At 41.4% G+C, this 19,543-nt stretch overlaps 1 protein-coding gene across 7 annotated transcripts in view; it reads right to left on the bottom strand.

Moving 5' to 3' along the window:
• Positions 1–19,543, bottom strand: part of CUNH12orf42 (chromosome unknown C12orf42 homolog) — a 121,166-nt gene that overhangs the window by 39,407 nt on the left and 62,216 nt on the right. For 6 of the 7 annotated variants that reach the window (XM_053661863.1, XM_053661862.1, XM_053661865.1 and 3 more), the window contains one exon: positions 8,043–8,154. In XM_053661863.1, the coding sequence (XP_053517838.1) occupies positions 8,043–8,154 (112 nt within the window). Of the gene's footprint in view, positions 1–8,042; positions 8,155–10,840; positions 11,043–19,543 lie in introns of those variants that run through there. The other variant, XM_053661866.1, reaches the window with a different exon arrangement.

Raw genomic sequence — 19,543 nt, 5'->3', positions numbered from 1 at the left:
TTAAAGAAGAATACAAAATTATACACATCCTATGATTGAAACTCTGATAATAGCTCTGCCTGTGGGGAGAGTCTAGGTAAGTCTTCAAAGCAATTAGTCTGTCGAGTTATGGAGATCTGAGGACGCTTGCTTCACTGGCTACACTTTCTGTAGTAAACTTTCCAATGTTAAGTGAAAAAAAGAACACAGAAAATAGGTCCTGTTGTTTTCAAACATAGAGGAAGCAGAAGTCAGTGTACAGTTTTGACTGTGATCACTTTCCTTAATTACATATCACTCAATATTAAATTAAAATTGGTCAAAGGTTAAACCTTTCAATAAATAATACATTATTGCTGCCATACATATGGACTAACTCTAATTTATTGCTGCATATAACTCTGGTGTGTGAATGAGTGAACACTAGCACTTAACTGTACATAACAGTTTCTTTTCCTAAATCATCTCCACCCCATGCTAGAAAATGTTGAAATAAAGAAGTCTCTAGCACATGTAATCAGCAAAGAAGAGTTTCTATTCCCTTCCGGAGGCCTTGGTGTGACTTCAGTAGGCCCCTCTACACAAAAGCATCTGTTTCCAAAAGTTTGGCCATGCTGTGCAGAATCTTTAAGCCACAAAGTTTCACCATAGTAGGCCTACTATATCCAGATTCTTGGCTGACATGGGTCCTATGAATTTTATTATGAAATCAGATACCATCTTGACAGAACTGCAGGTTGAAGCAAAGATTGGTTCATGAGGTAATTACCAGTAAAGAGATGTTTCAAACTACATAACATCGAAATATGCATTCTTGCTCATCTATGTAATCTTATTCTAAGTATTGATGGTAAAGAAAAGGGGTGAAAAGCTCAATGATTTAAAAAGAAGTGATTTACCAAGTGGTGAGACACATGGACAGCTTGTTAGTCAGCCTCTCCCAGAGCCGACATCCCAGCATCACTGACGGTCTGCACCATCCTATGTAATCACTACTTACATGGATGCTGTGGCATGTAAGTAAGATTGCACAGCAGAAATTCCATAGTCTCCATAATCCCAAGTGAACTCCATTATCAGAACAGTAGAACTGCTGGCCATCATTCCCACCCAGGTACAGCCACTCCCCAGGTCTCACTAAAATCTAAGCCTGAGGTACACCCTAAGCTGGATTCTAAGATGCACTTGCGAGAAGTATAAGATAAAATGAGAACAATTGTCATTATTATGTACATACTTTGGATGATAAGCAAAGGAGCACCAGATAACGGAAAAGAGAGGAAGACATTTTGTCCACCCCCACCCAGAAAAGAAAGATCTGTGGCCAAAAATAAGATTTAAAAATCATAGCCACCTGTATATAGTGTGCATTTTGGTTTTTGAGTCAGGTCTGCTACTTCTCTAACCCCTCCTCTAGAACCCTAATTGGATGTCCAAGGGAGAGAAGAGAGTAGCCGTTGTACACTCTGCCACTGAAGGTATAGATGCTGCATGCACAGTGTTAGATCACAGAAATGTAACCATGCCCGCTGGAGTGGTACCACCTCGTAGAGTCCGCAAGTACCAGGAACCAGGCAATGGGGGGAGACCCCCACCTCACTATAGGAGAGCAGTACTAGATGAATATAGGGTTAGGGTTTTGGGTAGGGGTAAAGGTAGTGGTGGGGTGCAGGCTAAACCCTGGGATCAGGCCTGTTCCTGTGCTCATTGACCTACATTTTGGGTGGGGGGAGGGAGTCACATCATTTGGGGGGGGCATGAAAACAGAAAATTTGGAGCAGGGAAAGGAAAATAAGAGGGACTACCCAGCTGCTTAGATTTTTCTGAAGTTGGAATGGGGCCATAGCAGCCATGAAAATAATTCAAATAGCTTCCAAGTGAATAATGGACAGAGGCAAATGACATATGCACAACATGTCTTCTAGAAAGTACCAAGGACCAGAGAAACTTGCTTAACCAAAGATGAAAACTGTGAGTTGATACAATACCGTATATGAATTGATATGTGGTTATAAATACCAACATGAGGGAGAGAATGGATCGGCCTGAAAGCTCAGGAAAACCTCCTGCAGCTAGTTGTTCTGGGAATCTGGGGGAACAGAGTTTGGCATCTTTTACAGATGTCGAAAGAGCCTTACTGACAGAAGCAGGGCTTTCCAACTTCTGAGTGATAACGAGTATGAGTTGTGGGCCAACACAGGAAATTGTCTCCCATTTTATTTTTTATCATTTTGAAGAAGGCACAGTTCATTAAGAAACTTCAAACATAGGCTAGAAAATATATATCTAATTGTTAAAGGCACAGTTAAGGCTTCAAGGAACCAGTTTAGGCCAGGAAGAATAGAAGCAAAGGTTAGTTAGGATCAGACTTTGGAGGGGGCAAGATCGGGGCTGTCTCCACTCCACCGCAGAGCAGTGGAATGAACCAGTCGGATACTGAACATCTCTGATCTCAGCTACTTAGTCAGAACATAGAAATAATAACCGGAAAGCCTCATAGGGTTTCTTTGAGGATTAAATGGATACTACAGGTAAAGTGTTAAATCAAGGCTTGGCACATAGTCAAGTTTAAAGAACTTCAGCTGTCATCATTCCTATTGTTGTGGTTGTTGAATCAGACACAGGCCAATGGGTCTCACCCTAGAAAATAAGGAAGAATGGGATTATGAAAGTTAAACAGGCAAAAAGAGTTGAGATCAACATACATGTATCTAAGCAAGACTCTTATCTTTTAACATGCGCTGATCGCCTTCAATTTAATCTTTGTGGTTGTTTACATGTTAAAAGCTGTAATGTTCTACTTCCCACTCACAGAAAACTATGCAGAATGTAGGGTCCAAAAGATGCCCTGAGTCTTCCCCAAGGCACAGAGGTCCCCATACAGGCAGAGACAGGCATTTGGCACACTGAGAAAGTCAGGGGGCCTACCTTCCAGAGGCGTTGGACGAGGGGCCAATGGCTGTGGTACTCATAGAAAATGCCACTCCTTTTGTTCCCTCGGAGTTCCATAGAATTTTTTAAAAGGGGGAGGGAGGAGGGAAAGTACAAAAGCTAGGAGGCACCAGTGAGTGAAGGCAAATGTTTATTAATCCATGTGATTAATCCAGCATGCTAAGGAAGGTTCTTCATGGAATCAAAACTTGTGTGGTTTTGACGCAATACACATGGATTAGAAAACACAGTTGCATTCACTTGCCAGTGGCCCCCTTTGCTTTGCTAGAGTTGTATTCTTTGGAGCCTGATAGGAACAAAAGAGAAAGCATTTATATGAGGACTAGCAGCACAGGCACTTTGACAAATGCCTTCTGCCCCACCCCTCTGCAAGACGCTTCCTGAATTTCCCAAGAACTAAGCCCTGGGTTGGTATTTGCATCATTTCCCCCACAAAAGCCAAACAATTAGAAATTGCTCCCTCCCCAAGTACAGATTTATGTCAACCCATGAAAAGTGGTTTTTACCAAGGGATGGATGGACAGCAAATCCCACCCCAAGTTCTTTGCAAGAAAATAGGGACAATGGTACAGAAGTTCTGTTCGAGGTTCCAGTGGGAACCACCATTTCTTCATGAGGGTGAGTAACCTGAGAGAGTCCTGGCAGAGTCTGAGAGTTTTCTCACAAGTTTCAGTGTGAGAGGAATGGGAGCCTTTGAATGTGGCAAATAAAGAGCAAGAACGCTTCAGGGAAACTCGAGGGAGTTACCCGGGCAAGGCCTCAGTCAGCTAGACTGTGATTCTAAGAGCTGCCATGAGACCTGTCTAAACAAACTAAGACATGTTGAAGCCATTTCATCTCTTCTTGTTGTACTTGGAAGGAGCAAAAATGAGTCCTCTCCAAGAAGCCTCTGTGGTCTGTGGTGCAGGGGTCTCCGAAGTTGTGGAGACCTTTCCACACAATGGGTTGTGCTGAGGCTGTTGTCAGTGCTGCAGAATGGTAATGTGCAGTGGTAACGCCAGAGACCTTCCGAAAGCACATTTAGGGATGCGGGAAGCACTTGACTCTCAGCTCTAGACAGAAAGAATCGTGGCTCCCAAGTGAAATTGGGGGAGTGCAAGAGAGCAAGATCCCCGGTCTCCTTGTTACCTTCCTGTCCCACCCACCCCTCCCCATAATTCTCCAAGAGATGATTCCTGACCCTACTGCAAAGACGGAGGGCAAGCGGCAGACCTCCCAACCAACGTGCTGAGATCACCTGGTTGTTTTCAATCGATGTAGTTCATTTTAAAGACTCAAAGTTTATGAGGCCTCCCTGTTAGAAACTATTCTACTCTCCCTTTCCTTTTCTAAGGTTCCCTCCAGTACCCGGCACACTGCTTGGTGCAGAGTCAGCATTTCATAAATATTTCTTCAACTGTATCACAGACTTCATTACCAGCCAGCTACTTTGTCCTTCAGGAAAATTCTTAATCTCCCTATTAAATTACAAGATCTTTAAGAACAGTCACCCTGATGAATTCATTTGTGTGTCCCCCAGCACCCAGCGGAGCACCCAGAACGTACGAGGTTGTTAGAAAGTGATGGTGGCATCTGTGGTCTGGGGCATAATCTGCTCAGGTGCAATCTTGTCATGCAGGTCTCTGGAGAGCAAGGTTTGTGTCTGTGTGAGTGTGCACGCATTCACATATGCATGCACGCTTACGAGTGTGCAGTCTGCAATGCATTACACCCATCTTGGTGTATATGTCTGCCTCTGAAAGGAACACAGCTAAGGAAGATAAACTTTGGCTGGTCATCAATACTCCCCTCTGAAAAAGATCATGTCTATAACAATCTGCTAACTCACTCATCGGTTGATTGAAACATATTTTAAAATGGAGACTAGATGATCCAAGCTCCTCCCCTTTTTGCTTTATAGCAGAGGAGACTGATCAGAGAGGTTAAGCAGCTGATGCAAGGTCACACAGACAATGACTGAGCCAGGGTCTCACTTCCCCTTCCGACCCCAAGGCTCAGCACACTACTCTGAGCTCTGTGACGCTAGAAGAAAATTTTTTATTCCAATGTTACCAAGACATCCTAGTTGTTAAACCAAATGAACATTCCCTGTACATTTCTTATTTGTCTGTCTTTAGTATTTGCTGTCAACTAGCCTTTCCATTTTTCGAAACCCATGGCCTCCTCTGAATGCTGTAATAGTGATGCTAACGATTACTGGGCATGTACTATGAGCCAGGCACCATTCCAAGAACTTTATGTTGTGACAGTAATCCCTCACATTAAACTCTAGGAGTTCTATATATTATTATTTCTAATTTAACTTAGGGAAACTAAAGAGAAGTTCAATAACTTGCCCAAGGTCAGACCAGTAGTCAGTGGTTGCCTTGGAATTCAATATCAAAAATCTAATAGCAGACTGGGGACCTTTTTTTTAGATTTAAAAATTTTGTTTTTACTGTCAACACTATTATAGATGTTCCTCATTTCAGACTGGGCACTTCTAACTACAGTGTCTCTTGTTAGCTCTTGCCTTTCTCACTGTTCTAGGCTACACGCCTTTTCAGCTTCTCTCCTTTTCATCCTCCTTAAATATTAATTCTCTGAGTTCCATTCCCAGCCTTCATATCTTCTCCTCTCTCTTGATCTTCTCATCTACTCCCAAGACTTGCTTATGACCTCCTTAAAACTCCATAACTTTTTCTCCAGCTCAAGATTTATTCTAAATCATGCATGAGCACACACACACATAGGAGGTCTGTCATGAAAAAGTCCAGCTGTTGTTAATATAACGAGAACAGTTTGCACAACACCCATGTAACCTGGCAGCCAAGGAGAGTGGACTGGAATGCACATGCATGAACAATGACAACTTCACTGTACTAGTCAGTGGGGGCGGTAGATGCCATTGAGTGAGCACGTGTCCTGTGTGGTCACCGCATTCAAAATGACTGAGTGAGTAGAGCAATGACTCTGCATAAAATTTTGTATTAAGCTTCAACATTCCTCTGTGGAAACTATTTAGATGATTCAAAAGTCCACAGCTATGGGCAACTGATGATTGGCCGCTTCATCATGACAACACACACGCTCATGCATCACGTCTCATGCAGAGTTTTTTGGTGAAACATCAAATCTCCCAGATGACTTAGCGTCCTACAGCCCAGATTTTGTTCCCTGAGACTTCTAGCTTTTCCCAAAATTAAAACCACCTTTGAAAGGGAAGGGATTTAAGACTGTTGATGAGATTCAGGAAAATATGACAGGGCAGCTGATGGTAATTGGGAGAACTGTGTGAGGACTGAGGTGTCGTTGTTCTATGTAGAATGTTCTTGTATCTTGTCTCTTCTTCAATCAATGTCTCTATTTTTCATATTACATGGCTGGATGCCTTCTGAACAGACCTCCCATATACACCCATTTTAATATCTGTGTCTATTCAGGTCCATTAGACAGAACAGTCTCCTTTGCTAACTTCTGATCAGCTGATAAGAAATTAAGCTGAACTTTATAATATTCCATTTTCTTTGGTTTTAATGCCATTTGTATTTGGTTTATTTAAAACAAAAAGAGAACTAAATAAAATCCACTTGTAAATGCTCAAAAAAAACAAAAAGAGCAATCTAATTCTTTCTTAATTTTTTTTGAGCAAACATATATTTGTTGCTTTGAACCAAGTGTTACGAGAGGAATGCACCACCTGTCTGCCTAAGGCAAGGTCCCAGTTGCTCAGGAAGCCGGTCAGAACTTCCAAAACTCCACTGACCACTGTCATCACAGTGAGCCTGGCATCTGACTGCATGGTCCCAGCCAGGAGAGGAATAGCAAGGACTGACACTCCACTGACAATGGAACAACAGAGTCATCCTTGACCAAAACTCCAACAAGTTTCAAAAGGGATCAGTTTTTAATTCTTTCATTGGCCTGTTGGACAGGATGTCCCACCATTCATTTTCAGATAAAATCAGATGGTAAAGGTGTCCACGGACTAAACATGGGGCAGATCGGAACAGGGGTGCAAAGAAGACTTTCCCCTGTATTCTTCTTTATATTTCTGGACTTTGAGCCACACGAATATATTATTCCTCTCAATTTCCAAATTTGGGGGAAGGAAGAAAGAAGAGTTTGAGTGGTACCACTGTGTGTTTCTCAAAAGAGCCCATTAAAGTTGTATTACTCCAGAGCTTTTAGATTATCATAAAAGTCAAAAAACCTTTTAGTGGCTCTGATATCTGCACACATGCCACCAACTCATTAACGTATAAATGCATCCTAAAATAATTCAGCAGCCAAGCAAAAGTATAACATTCATCTGCTTTATCAGTTGCCCTAAACACCTAATTTTCTCATAGGTGAGAAATTAGACATGTAAATTCAGCCACTCTTTCAGGTCAGTGAGGTAGTCTAAGGTGGTCATAATAGTGTATGATGCCAGCATTTTATAAAACATAACTAATGTTACCACGTATTATTTTGGCTTGACACAAAGTGACACTTTTTGCTTGCTCCATATTAATCTATTTTGGGAAATATCCCTCCCATTTTTTGCTCCTTCGCCTTCCACATGCACCTACATTTTGTGTAATTTAAATGCAGCTTGTCAGCGTTAAATGCAAGGGTAGCCAAAGTGCACCGGTGTGCTTCATTGCCTCAAGCTGCCTGATTGTTCCAGGAATGAACATCAGACCCAAGTTTGGGCAAACAAGAGTCCTTGGCTAGGAGGTGGGGACTGTTACAATTAGAAAGCAAAAGAGAGTTTCTTTACTTTCAAAATCATAGGCCTTAAGAATCATATAAGCCTGTGCCTGCTAAGACCCATTATTGCTATTTATTCTGAAAAGAACCCTGCCACTTCATGAGAATTAAAAAAAGTCAACAAGGAGATTTTTTTTAAAAGAAAAAGGGAGAGAATCATGATAACATTGGTGGATCCTGGACTGCATGCTTTGAGCCAGTTCACTCCTCTGATTTACAAACTTCATAAGCCAATGAGTTCTCTCTTTTATTGCTGTTTTGAAACACAATTCAAGTGTTCCTCAATAAAGTCCTTATACTTTTTACCTGCACATATTCCTAGTTTCTTTAGAAACTTATTTTCTAGAATTTTTTATTGGGATTATTTCTTAATTTACCTGGAAAATGAGGAACACCAAGATGGCTAAGTTTGAGGGATTCAGAGAAATTCCTCGTGTGAGCAGCCACTCTGGAGCAGGGCGAGGCAGTTCTTTCACGGCGAGGGGCGGGCTGTGAGATCAAGGAAAACGCACGAGAGAAAATCAGGTCCGGTGCTCCAAAAATCATCCATGTGCCCTGCCGTTCTTGCTCACCTCAATGAATGACATTTTGAAAGTATTCCCCTTTTTATTTTTAAAATGAAACAATGCTAAAACAACTGCAATTGCCTTCAGTTATCTATACCTGCACATCCTTCCCATATATTTCATTAAAGTGGATAATTAAAATTATCTGTTCCTCCAACAAATTTTTATTACATTACATTATGTGCCAGACATTGTTCCAAAAGCAGGATACAGTAGATGAAGTCTCCGCCATCATGAAACTGACATTCTAGTGCAGGTGACAGAAAAATAAATGCATCTATAATACATTAGAGGGTTATTTTTCTATGGCTAAGGGGAAACATGAGACAAAGTAGGAGGAGTAGATAAATGCTTAGGGTGGTGTACAAATTTATGTACAGAAATGAGACGGCTGTACGGACAGGGCGACATTGAAGCAGAGATTGGAAAACCGAGGGGGATATGTGACTGCCTGGGGGAGGGGCGTTCCAAGTGCAGCCAGTGTGTCAGAAGGACAGACAGGGTACAGGACAGGGGGTCAGAAGATTGCGGGGCCATGGGGGTCTCAAATTGGGCTTTGCCACCTTGAAATAACCAAACCCAAAAACAGAGAGAAGACATACAGAGGTACTGAACAATTAATATGAAATAAAGTCATAAATAAAGACAGTTGATTTCATTAAAAACAACTCAGCAAACATGAACTCAGTTGCAAATGCCCATTAGTGTGTGTGTGTACGATTTTATTATTTAGATATGATTGGATATTATTGTTTACATATTGGGTATAATTTTACATAGGGTATTATTTTTATATTTTGTGTTTAGGGTGCTGTTAACCTGCTGAGTTTATAGGAGATCAAGCCACCCGTGCATGAGGGGTCCAGTCCTACCTGAGGGGTGCGGTGTTTATCCTGCCGACCCCACAGCCATCCCACCCGTTCCTGAGGAAAGGTTTGTATCTCAAGCCAGAATCTTCAAACCGAGTGAGAGGGACTGGATGGAAATCAGAGTTAGAACTGTCCCTGTGCTGTGACTGCGGACTACGGTGGCCAGAGAGGCAGCAGAGGTGAGGCCTGGGGAGACACACACCTCTTCAAAGGCAGAAGTAGAGCTGGAAACAGTGGCCTGGGCTGTACCAGTGACAGTGTAGCCTTTTAACTAAGGAAGCGTCAGAGGTGTACTTTGTAAGTCTTAACCGCTGCAGCATTTTCTTTATTTCAACATTTTGTTGACCTCAAGTGAAGCTTTTTTGAGAATTATCTTAGATGAGCTAAGAGAAATGAAAGGGAGTGACTTTCTAAAATTGTGAAGGGACACAAGCAGTGATGATCATGAGAACCTACAAGGCCACTCTGCCTCCTGCTGTCCTTTTCACCCCCAGATCCACCCTCACCTGAATCCCGTCAGCCCCTCCCTCTCAGAATCCTCCTCAGTCCTGCTCAGCCAGTCCACCCGCTTGCACATCACCTCAGTGAAGCTCTCTTCACATTCACTTTCCCAAACCCAATCTAATAATATCATAGTAAATATGGCCCTCGCCTTCTTAACTGTGTTCAGTGGCTTCCCATCATTTAAAGAATGGTTCTCAAACTTTACCGCGCATAAAAATCACCTGGGGGCATGTTAAAATGCAGATTTTGTTTCAAGAAGTTGAGGGTGGCGCCCAGGAACCTGCATGGCTAACAAATATCGCAGGGGACTGATGCAAGTGGTAAGTAGATTCCTGTCACTCAAAGTGTGTCCATGGACCAGCGTTGCTAACATCACCTGGGAGCTTGTGAGACATGGAGATTCTCAGCTCCACGTTGGGCCTACGAAATCAGGATCTGAATCTTAACAAGGTTTCCAGATTATCTGTACGCGTGTTAAAGACACAGACCACACTTGGATCTGAAGAAGGAAATATAGAATCTTCGTGGTATGGGGCTGCTCATACCCATCATCTATCTATCTCTCCCCCCATCTCAAGACTCTGTGACCCAGGTATGACAAGCCGGGGAAGCCGAGGCACTGAACGGCTGCAGCAGTGACCTCATCTTCTCCATTGTGCTCATCCCCGTGACCAGCACAGTTGCTACTAAAAACATGCTGCCTTCTTGACACGTGAGGGTTAATTTATATTTTAAAACACATTTGGAAATGCAGTATTCCACGCAAGTTCTACCTTTCCTCAAGGTAAGATCTAGCTAAAATGGAAAAGCAGGAATGAAGAATAAACTGTCAGGGTCATAAGCCCAGATATATTTTACACCTAAAAGCACAGAACATGTCGTCACTGGACAGCCCAAGGGGGTACTTAGCTCTGTCCGTGAAGTCCTTGCTGTTCTCAGCTGATTTACTGCCTGAAGTCAAACCCCTGCTATATATATTAAAGCACAGCCCCCACCTTTTTTGTTTAAGGAGAGCAAACTTTCACCACAAAGATACAAGAACAGTAAATATTGATCTTCTTGATGGATGGTGCACCTCACGCCACCGGCCACTCAAGCATCTGCTCATGACCACCCAGCCCTCCCGCTTGTGGGGAAATAATGCCAAGTGGTCTCCTGTACTAGCGGCTGCCAATTGTAAATATTTGAAAGAAATAAATTTCTCTGAATGAAAAGCACCTTTCTTTGTTTTCTCACCCCTTCTCCTCCCAAGTCGTGTTGATTTTGGGGCTGTGCACACTGCCAGCACCTGTACTTTTCAATTGTTTGCTTGCCAAGATCACTGTGGTTTTCTTGCTTGATTTCGGGAGCCATTGTAAGCACAGTAGCCAATGAAGGTATATTTTCTTTCTCTCTTGGCAGTCTGTAGGGGAAGCATCAGCCTCAGGACACCTACCAGTGACTGTAATTAGAGGACATGGAAAGAGAGAAGCAGAAATTGGAACTCCTCTGTCTAACTACTGCCCCCACGTGACAATGAACATGGACCACCACTGCAGACCAAAGAGCCTCATTGTTTGGCAGAAAGTTGTAATCATGGTTTTACTGAAATCCAGAGCCATTCTTTAACTGAACATAAAGACCTGCAATAAGAAACAAGAATGGAATTTCGAGAATGGAAACTCAAATTAATTGACAACAGCCCCTGAGACTATTACTCTTAAGTTCTAAATATTAAGATCGGATAAATCTATACTTTCTCCTCCATGAAGCACTACCCACCACTCGATGAAGTAGGATCATGCCTTGTGTGATCTTCATCACTGCTCTTCCTCTCTTCCTGCTGAGCTATGTGATGATACAGCATTAGAATGAAATCGACCGAAGCCAGTCATTGCGACCTGATCAGTGTAGACAGCAAACTGGGTACAGGGACAAATGATCTGTGTGTAACTGCAGGGGTGTCCAAACTTTTGGCGTCTCTGGGCCACACTGGAAGAAGAAGAGTCGTCCTGGGCCACATATTAGTTTATAAATTTGTGTTGGGCCCCATTCACAACTGTCCTGGGCCACATGCAGCCCACAAGCCATGGGTTGGACACCCCTGCTAGATCCTTCTGTCACCTGAAACAGGTGACTCTGTGACTTCTCTTCACAGAGTCACAACCTTTATTTCCACCACTGGGGAGGACATGTGCTACTTTTCAAACCCTATATACTTTTATTCTAATTTCAGAAACAAGTGTTTGGGTATAGGGAACCATTTCACATGGCATGGGAATGTAGTCAAGCCCCCACTTGGAAAGGCCAGTGTGTGTGGGGAGCGAGGTCCCAGCACACAAGAGCCATGCTCACGGAGAGGTTCTCCTGTGGGGAATCAGGCCTGCATTGTACCTAGGCTGCTATGAGACTTGCTTTTGCTAAAACTCCTGCACCCTGGATTGAGACAGAAAATGTTTACTGCATATCTCTAAAGTAACTTCCTAAAGTCTGTGCTAAACCTCCCCCAAGTATGGAGTGTAACCAGTTCAACCACTTTTCCCCTTGATCTGTAACATCCTTCTCTTTGATGTAATTAGCAACATCTTCTCCTTTGTTATCTGTAAAAGGTAATCACCTACAGTGAACCCTTGCATAGTAAATGAGGACCATCCTCAATGCAATGTACCCAGAAAAGCAATGAAAACTTGTCCAGGCAGGGGCTGGGGCCCTCTGTCTCACTGAGAGAGCCGTCATGCCGTCCCTTTTCCCCACAGGACTTCTGTAGTCCGTGTGTATTTGTCTCTCGTGGCCGCAACACACAGACCCTGCTGGCCAGGGTCTGCATCATTTAGGTGTCCACATGATTCCAAATCTTGATCCATGTGGTTTAAGTGAGTCTCGCCACCACCACCCCCCGACCTCATACTTCAAAGCTAAAGCAAAATGCCCAGATCTGAGCACATCAGCCACAATCTGGCTACACGGATTGCAGTTCAGAAAAACAGAGAAATAATGAGATTTTGTTAGACTTCTGGAACCAAGGTTTAACTCTAAGAGATGGCTCAGCCTGAGGTCACCACAGCCATTTGACTGGCATGAGGCAAGGACCTGTGGGCTTTGAATTCGTTTTCTGCTAAGAGAGCTAGAGCTGGGGGAACTGCACTCTCTTGCCTGTTCTGCCCGGTATGCAGAGACCTGCATGTGTGATATGAGGGTTCAAAATGCAGTGCGTGGTCATGGAGCAGTTCATTTCACTCTGGGTAAAACTGACTGGTTCTGATAAAGATGGTATTGATAAGGATGAGGCCCCCATTCCCTTAGTCAGCAACATTCCCCAACCAGCTTAGCCAAAAAAAACCCCTACCTAACTTATCTCCAAAATGAAAGAGACAATTCTTGCTACAGAAACAACTAAAATAAAGAGGCATTTTGGTTTTGTCAGTGTATCTATGTAGTGAACCATAAGTACATACGGGGCTGAAACCAGCCTCCCCAGCAGCACCGAATTAGGCAGGTCTCCACGGAGTTGTATAACAAGTGTTTTGAATTATAGGAAAACATTAAGTCACCTTCAGTTCCTGTAAGCCCTCCCCAAATTACAGGAAATGTAAGAGAAAACATGAAAATGCCCTTGCATAAATTTAAAATTAAATTTAGATTTATACACAATGGATTCGCATGACGAGTTCAATCTCTTTTCGAAAATTGTTCTGCGAGCTTCATCAGGTCTAGAAATATTAAAATTTATATTTCGAAATAATTTATCATAGATTCACCCCCACCGTGGTCACAATCCATATAATACTTTTAGCAGCTTGGTTAACAGTTGCATCAGCAGAAAGATACTTCTCAAAATTAAAAACTATCACAACTTACTTGCGATTTGACTCATCCCGTCTGTAGTGGAAAGGTACTGAAAGGCTGGCTGCTCACTCTGGATGCGCCTGGGCAAGCTCTTTGACAACCGGGCTTCCCTGCAGCAGCGGGCAGTGCGCCTGCCTCTCCCCTGAACGGCCCCTCCCTCAGTGTCGGGCTGTGGGGGGCTTTCCCCTGGTTTCTCCGGAGAAGAATCCTCCAAACATCAGCTCAAGAAAACTTGACCTGGCTGATCCTGTCTGGAAACCAAAGGAAGGGCCTGAAAGTCCCACAGGCCACCTTCAAAAATAAAACTCTGCTGTGGAAGCCCCACCTCATTTATGAGCCCATTGTCTCTGGGTTGGGAGCCCCTCTGACTCAGTTTTGCCAGAGAGTAAATCTGTGTCCTGTTCAACAGGGCAAACCAAGGGAAAGTCAAGCTCTGTATTCAGAGTCTCACCAGCCCACTATTTCAAGATATATATATCTTAAATATAAATATATATATATATGAAATATGTATCTTATATATATTAAGATATATATTTTATATATATATATCTTAAATATATATCTTATATATATATATCATATATATACATCTTACATTTTAATCTTCAATCACCTTCAAAGTGCTCTCCATTTGATGCCATATGGCTATTGAGACTTTTTCCACTACCCAAAACAGTTTTTGAATTTGTTAATTTTGATGCCTTTTAATGTTTCTGCTGTTTTTTGTTTCACCTCCTCCACTCGGCAAAATGTTTCCCTTTAAGAACTTTTTTTATCCAGGCAAGCAAAAAAAAAAAAAAAAGTCATCCAGGCAAGATCAGGTGAATAGGGAGGGTGGAACATAGGGGTCATAGAGTTTCTGGTCAAAAACTGCTGAACTCTCAGCACAGAGTGGGCAGGTATGCTCCTAAATTGGCTATCATGAAATGGACAAACACACTGAGAGAGTATTCAAAACAAAAAATCACAGAAACCAAACGCAGCCTCTCACAACAATGCCAGCTGGCGCACTGATACAGATGGGTTCCTAGAACACTCACCTAGTGGGGCAAGCTTGTATTACAAGGGGTCCCCCTTTCAGAAGATAATTTCAGTTTTTTGAGGGCCCCCTGATGAATGTATATACATATATATAAATAATGCCCCTCTTTTATTACAAAATTGTAAGTATGTAATTCTGTAACATAACAATATCACACTCAAGCACACCGTGTGACATTTTAGGTGAAATGTTCACATTTAAAACTGTAAATTATCACACCCATAGTATTACCCTGCCGACCACACTGGAGCAGGCGTTTCTTCTGCCAGACCCTGCACATTCACAGTTACCAACAGCATCTGAGGTCCTTACATGTGATAGTGGTTCCAGGCATTAGCTCTCTGATATTTTCCAGAAGAACAAAGTTACTCCCCCGCCACTTAGTTGTTAACTAGGCTTTCGAATGGGGTCAGGCATCCTTGAGTACTGTTAGCCCTCTTTTTATAAGGCCATAAATTAAAATGCAGCTGATCTCTCAGTCATATTTTTATTTCTAGCAAAAAGAGCCCGATGCGAATCTCTGAGACTACGACACATGAAGGATGCACAAGCGTGCAGGGCCAGACCATCACACGCTTACAATCACGTGCCCCAGCACGTCAAAGGGGAAAACTACTAAAGTAAGATAAAAATACATAAAAGGTCAGTGCCTCCTTGACAGCTAAAGGCACACATTTAAATCTAAAGATGCACCTTCTCAAGAAAACAAACTCAAGTGCCTTACAGGTTCTTCTTAGTGATGGGGTTTGAGTGGTGCTTGGACAAAAGAATCATAATTCAATTATCCGATGATTTATTACAAAACACTTTGCCCACACTGGATATTTTGATGTGTAAACATCAGAGTATTATACTCTTTCTAACCCAGGCTTCGCATTTCAGATTTCATTAGCCAATAAAGCCAGGTTTATTTATAATAAAGTTAAGCCCTTCAAACCACTGACCATGGAAACCAGATTTTGAAATAATTCAGATTTGTGTTTCTGTTCTTTCTAATTAAGGGTAATATCGGGAAGCCCAGACAGTGAGTAGCATTGTTCAAGCACCGTGGATTTAAGCAAGAAAATCTGATTATCAGCTCATGTCAGAAGCCAAGCGATAATGCAGCTTAGCATTCGTTCGGGCTTTTTCTTTGGCCAAAAGATAATTACCGTTCGTGAGGCCTTACGTAAGTGTATCTAATATCTAAGGCCCTAAAATTTATGAATAGCAAAGGCGCACAATGGGCAAAGAAGAATTACTGTATTTATTATTTCTATGTCTTGTCCTACCATGATAATTTCATTATCTAGCAGAGTCAAATCTCTAAAATCCAAGTATAATTTCTTAAAGGACAGAAGTTAAATACGCTGGCAAGGTTTTATGCCCCATTTCCTCTGGCAAAAAATATTTCTAACAAATAAAAAGAAGACCAGCCAGACTTTTAATGGGAAATTTACCAAAGGGGATTCAGAGTTACATACTGAGGTCACTGCACAAACAGATGTTAAGCTTCTATAGTGAGATTTTTTTCCTTTCATAAAGTGTTATTTCTTAATCCAGGACTATTGATAATAAAGGTAATGTGTCCTACCAAACAACACCAAAAATTAAAACCATCTAAAAATGGAAAGACTTCTTAGAAGCGATGATGATATCAGAGTGAACATTGCTGGAATACATGCAACCTGAGTGTACATCACACAGAATACATTCTGAGAATTCAAAGAAGGTTAAAAATCAGTTAAACTCGGGGTTAGAAGTGTGTTGTACAAAACCAGATCGATTTACAAGATGAAAAAATCCAAGCTGATATTTCCAAAGTAAGCATACTAAGATCCTCTAAAACGTGAAGAAGCAACTGCTTTTGGAAGAAAAAGATAGCATAATTGTCCTTAATTATAGGCTTTTTTAGGAATAAATTTTATTCTTTGCTACTCATTGTGCACCAGCAGCAGCTAGCACTTCACTGAGTACCTACCACAGGCCACGTGTTGTTCTCAACACCTCAGACAGGTTCATTCATCAAATCCCACTAGTGAGCCTATGAAATCAGTACTTCATTCTCCTCTTTCTACAGAGTAGGAAAACGAGTCACAGAGAGGTTAGATATGTTGCTTAACTGACTCCCACTACTCCAAAATGTATATAGAGGGTGTTTGATTTTATTCATCCTCATAATTAGCTGTGGTTTTATATATCGAACATCTAAACTCTAGTTCGAATAATTTTCCCCTGCTAGGCTCCCAGAATTTATTAGAGCAATGCTCAGTCCAACACCATCCTGAAGTAAAATGAAATGCATAGGAAATGCATATTAAGACTCATCAGAATAACTCCACTGTGGTTCACCCACTACCAGTTAGCTCTCCAGCCTTGGGCCATCACTAAACTCTCTGTTGAAGAGAAGGCAAACTGGAGCAATTGTCCCTTCCCTGTCCATTTCCCAAGTTCCTTGAGACTGGCTGGGGGGTCCGAAAGGACTTTGGGAAGTGCGAAGTGCTGTATAGAGGTGAGCATGTTGACAGCACAGTGCCACTGGCCAAGGTGAGAAGCAGAGGGTGGAAGTGTCAAAGGCTCTTAGTCTTCATCCATCACACTCACCTTACCCCTCCACTCCTCTCCTGAGCTCTTACTTGCAACATAGGTTTGTTTGAAGGACGGAAGAGAAATGAAGAAGAATATTCAGGATAACAACAATGACAAAAGAAGAGTAATAAATAGATATGCTCATCAGCACAGAGAGCAATGTGTGTGATGGGTCACAGCACAAAGCCAGACTGTCTAAGTTGGAACCCGGGCCTAACACTGAGGCAAACAGCTTTATCTTTCTTTGTTTGGGTTTCCTCCCCTGTAATATGAGAATAACAATAATTTTTATTTGATACTTATGACAACAAATGACAAAATTCATAGAGAACTTAGAGGAGACTGGTAGAGATCTCATTATTATATGAGACCTGTGAGTAACGATATAACTACTTGTTCAGTGGCACGCACCACTGACTCATTGGTCATTGTACCAGGTCAAAAGATGGAATAACTGCTTTTCTTCCTTCCCATGCTTTATCTTGATGAAACGTTTGTGATTTTTTTCCACTTTGGCCAAACAACTACAACACAAACTTATCTTTCACTGTTTATGTGGCTGATTTCATCTACCTCTTATTGTTTTTACACGTTAGTAACAGAAAGCCCTCTTGAGCATTGTAGAACCATCTTTGAATATTGGGACTTTGGGCTTTCATGGGAGTTGTATTTATGGACATAGTGAGGCAGCAATAGCAGAAGACAAAACAGTTGAGTCAATAGCAGGCACAAGCAACAGGAGCAAAGGAGCAGATAGGCAGTGGGTCTCCTGCCCCCAAATCCCTGCCCACAGCCCCTCTGCTCTAGCTCCAATCCTAATGAGATATACGAAGGAGGAAGAACAAATATGCTCACTACACTACTATGATACAAAGTAGACTGTGACCACTTTACAAGTATAGAAATTGTGGGAGTGAGGGGGTGACTCAGCTTGCCAGAGGTCAGCCAATAGTGAAGGAGCAGGAAGGAACCACATGGACAAACCACTTACATGTCAAGGGAGAGCTCAAAGCTCTGGGCTGCTGATGGTTCCAGATTGGACATGATGATTGAGTAGCAAGCAGCTCAGAAAACTTTCATACTTTTTGTAGTGTTTCCCGTATTTCTGAAACTGAATATTGAACAGCTGAAAACCCAAACTAAACATTTTATGCTAATAGAATGTCAACTTTGACTAAAAGAAAGTTAGCTATCAGCATTACCCTACAAGAAATAATTCAATACAAACCAATGTCCTTGATGAACATTAATGCAAATAAAAACTCAAAAAATTTAGCAAACTAAATTTATCAGCACATTAAAAGGATTATATGACATGAAAAGTGAGATTTATTCTTGGAATGCAAAATTATTCAACATATAAAAACTAAACAATGCAATATACCATATTCACATAAAGAAAAGCAAAAATCAACATAAGCACCACAATTAATGCAGAAGAAGCATTTGGCATAATTTGATTGTTCTTTGGGATTAATAAAAAACACTCAACAAACTAGGAATTGAAAGGAACTACCTCAACAACAAAAAGGCTCATATATGAAAAGCCCACAGCTAATATTATACTCAATAATGAAAGACTGAAAGCTTTTTCTGTAAGATCAGGAACAAAACAAGGATGCTCAAATGCTCACTCTTACCACATCCATTCAACACAGAATTGGAAGTCCTACCCAGTGCAACTAGGCAAGAATAAGAAACAAAAGTTATCTAAATTGGAAAGGAAGAAATCACATTACCTCTGTTCATAGATGACAAGATCTTGTGTGTAGACAACCCAAAATATTCCACAAAAAATTACCTAATCAGTGAATTCAGCAAATTTGCAACTACAAAATCAAATTACAGAAATCAGTTGCATTCTATACATTGTACTAACAATAAACTATCTCACATAAAAATTCAGGAAAAAAATCTTATTTAAGATAGCATTGAAAAGAGTAAAATATTTAAAAATAAACCTGACCGAGGAAGTGAAAGACTCATTTGCTGGAAACCACAAAATATCACTACCAGAAATTAAAGAAGACACAAAATGATGGAAAGATATCCAATGTTCATGGATGGTAAGACTCAATATTGTTAAAATGTCAATATTATCAAAAGTAATCTATATCTTCAACATAATCCCTCTTAAAATCTCAATGACATTTTTTGCAGAAACTTAAAAATCCATCCTAAAATTTATATATATTGTCAAGAGACCTGGAATAGCCAAAGCAATCTTGAAAAAAATGACAAAGTTGAAGGTTTCATACATCCTGATTTTAAAACACCTTACAAAGCTACAGTAATCAAAAACAGTGTGATACTGGCATAAAGACAGACAAATAGACCAATGGGATAGAGCAGAGATCCCCAAAATAAACCCTTGGTATAAAATCAACAAATCATGTTGGGAACCTGGATATGCACATGCAAAAGAGTGAAGTTGGATACTTACTTTATTTTTATTTTTTTGTCTTTGAGGTGAACAGAAAGCAAGTGGCTTCAGTCTGCAT

Source organism: Artibeus jamaicensis, unplaced genomic scaffold (assembly GCF_021234435.1).
Source record: "Artibeus jamaicensis isolate MK-2021 breed Jamaican fruit bat unplaced genomic scaffold, CSHL_Jam_final contig_233, whole genome shotgun sequence".
NCBI classification, from domain to species: domain Eukaryota; kingdom Metazoa; phylum Chordata; class Mammalia; order Chiroptera; family Phyllostomidae; genus Artibeus; species Artibeus jamaicensis.
Note: the sequence above shows the minus strand (reverse complement) of the source record. Positions and strands in the feature narration are given on the sequence as shown.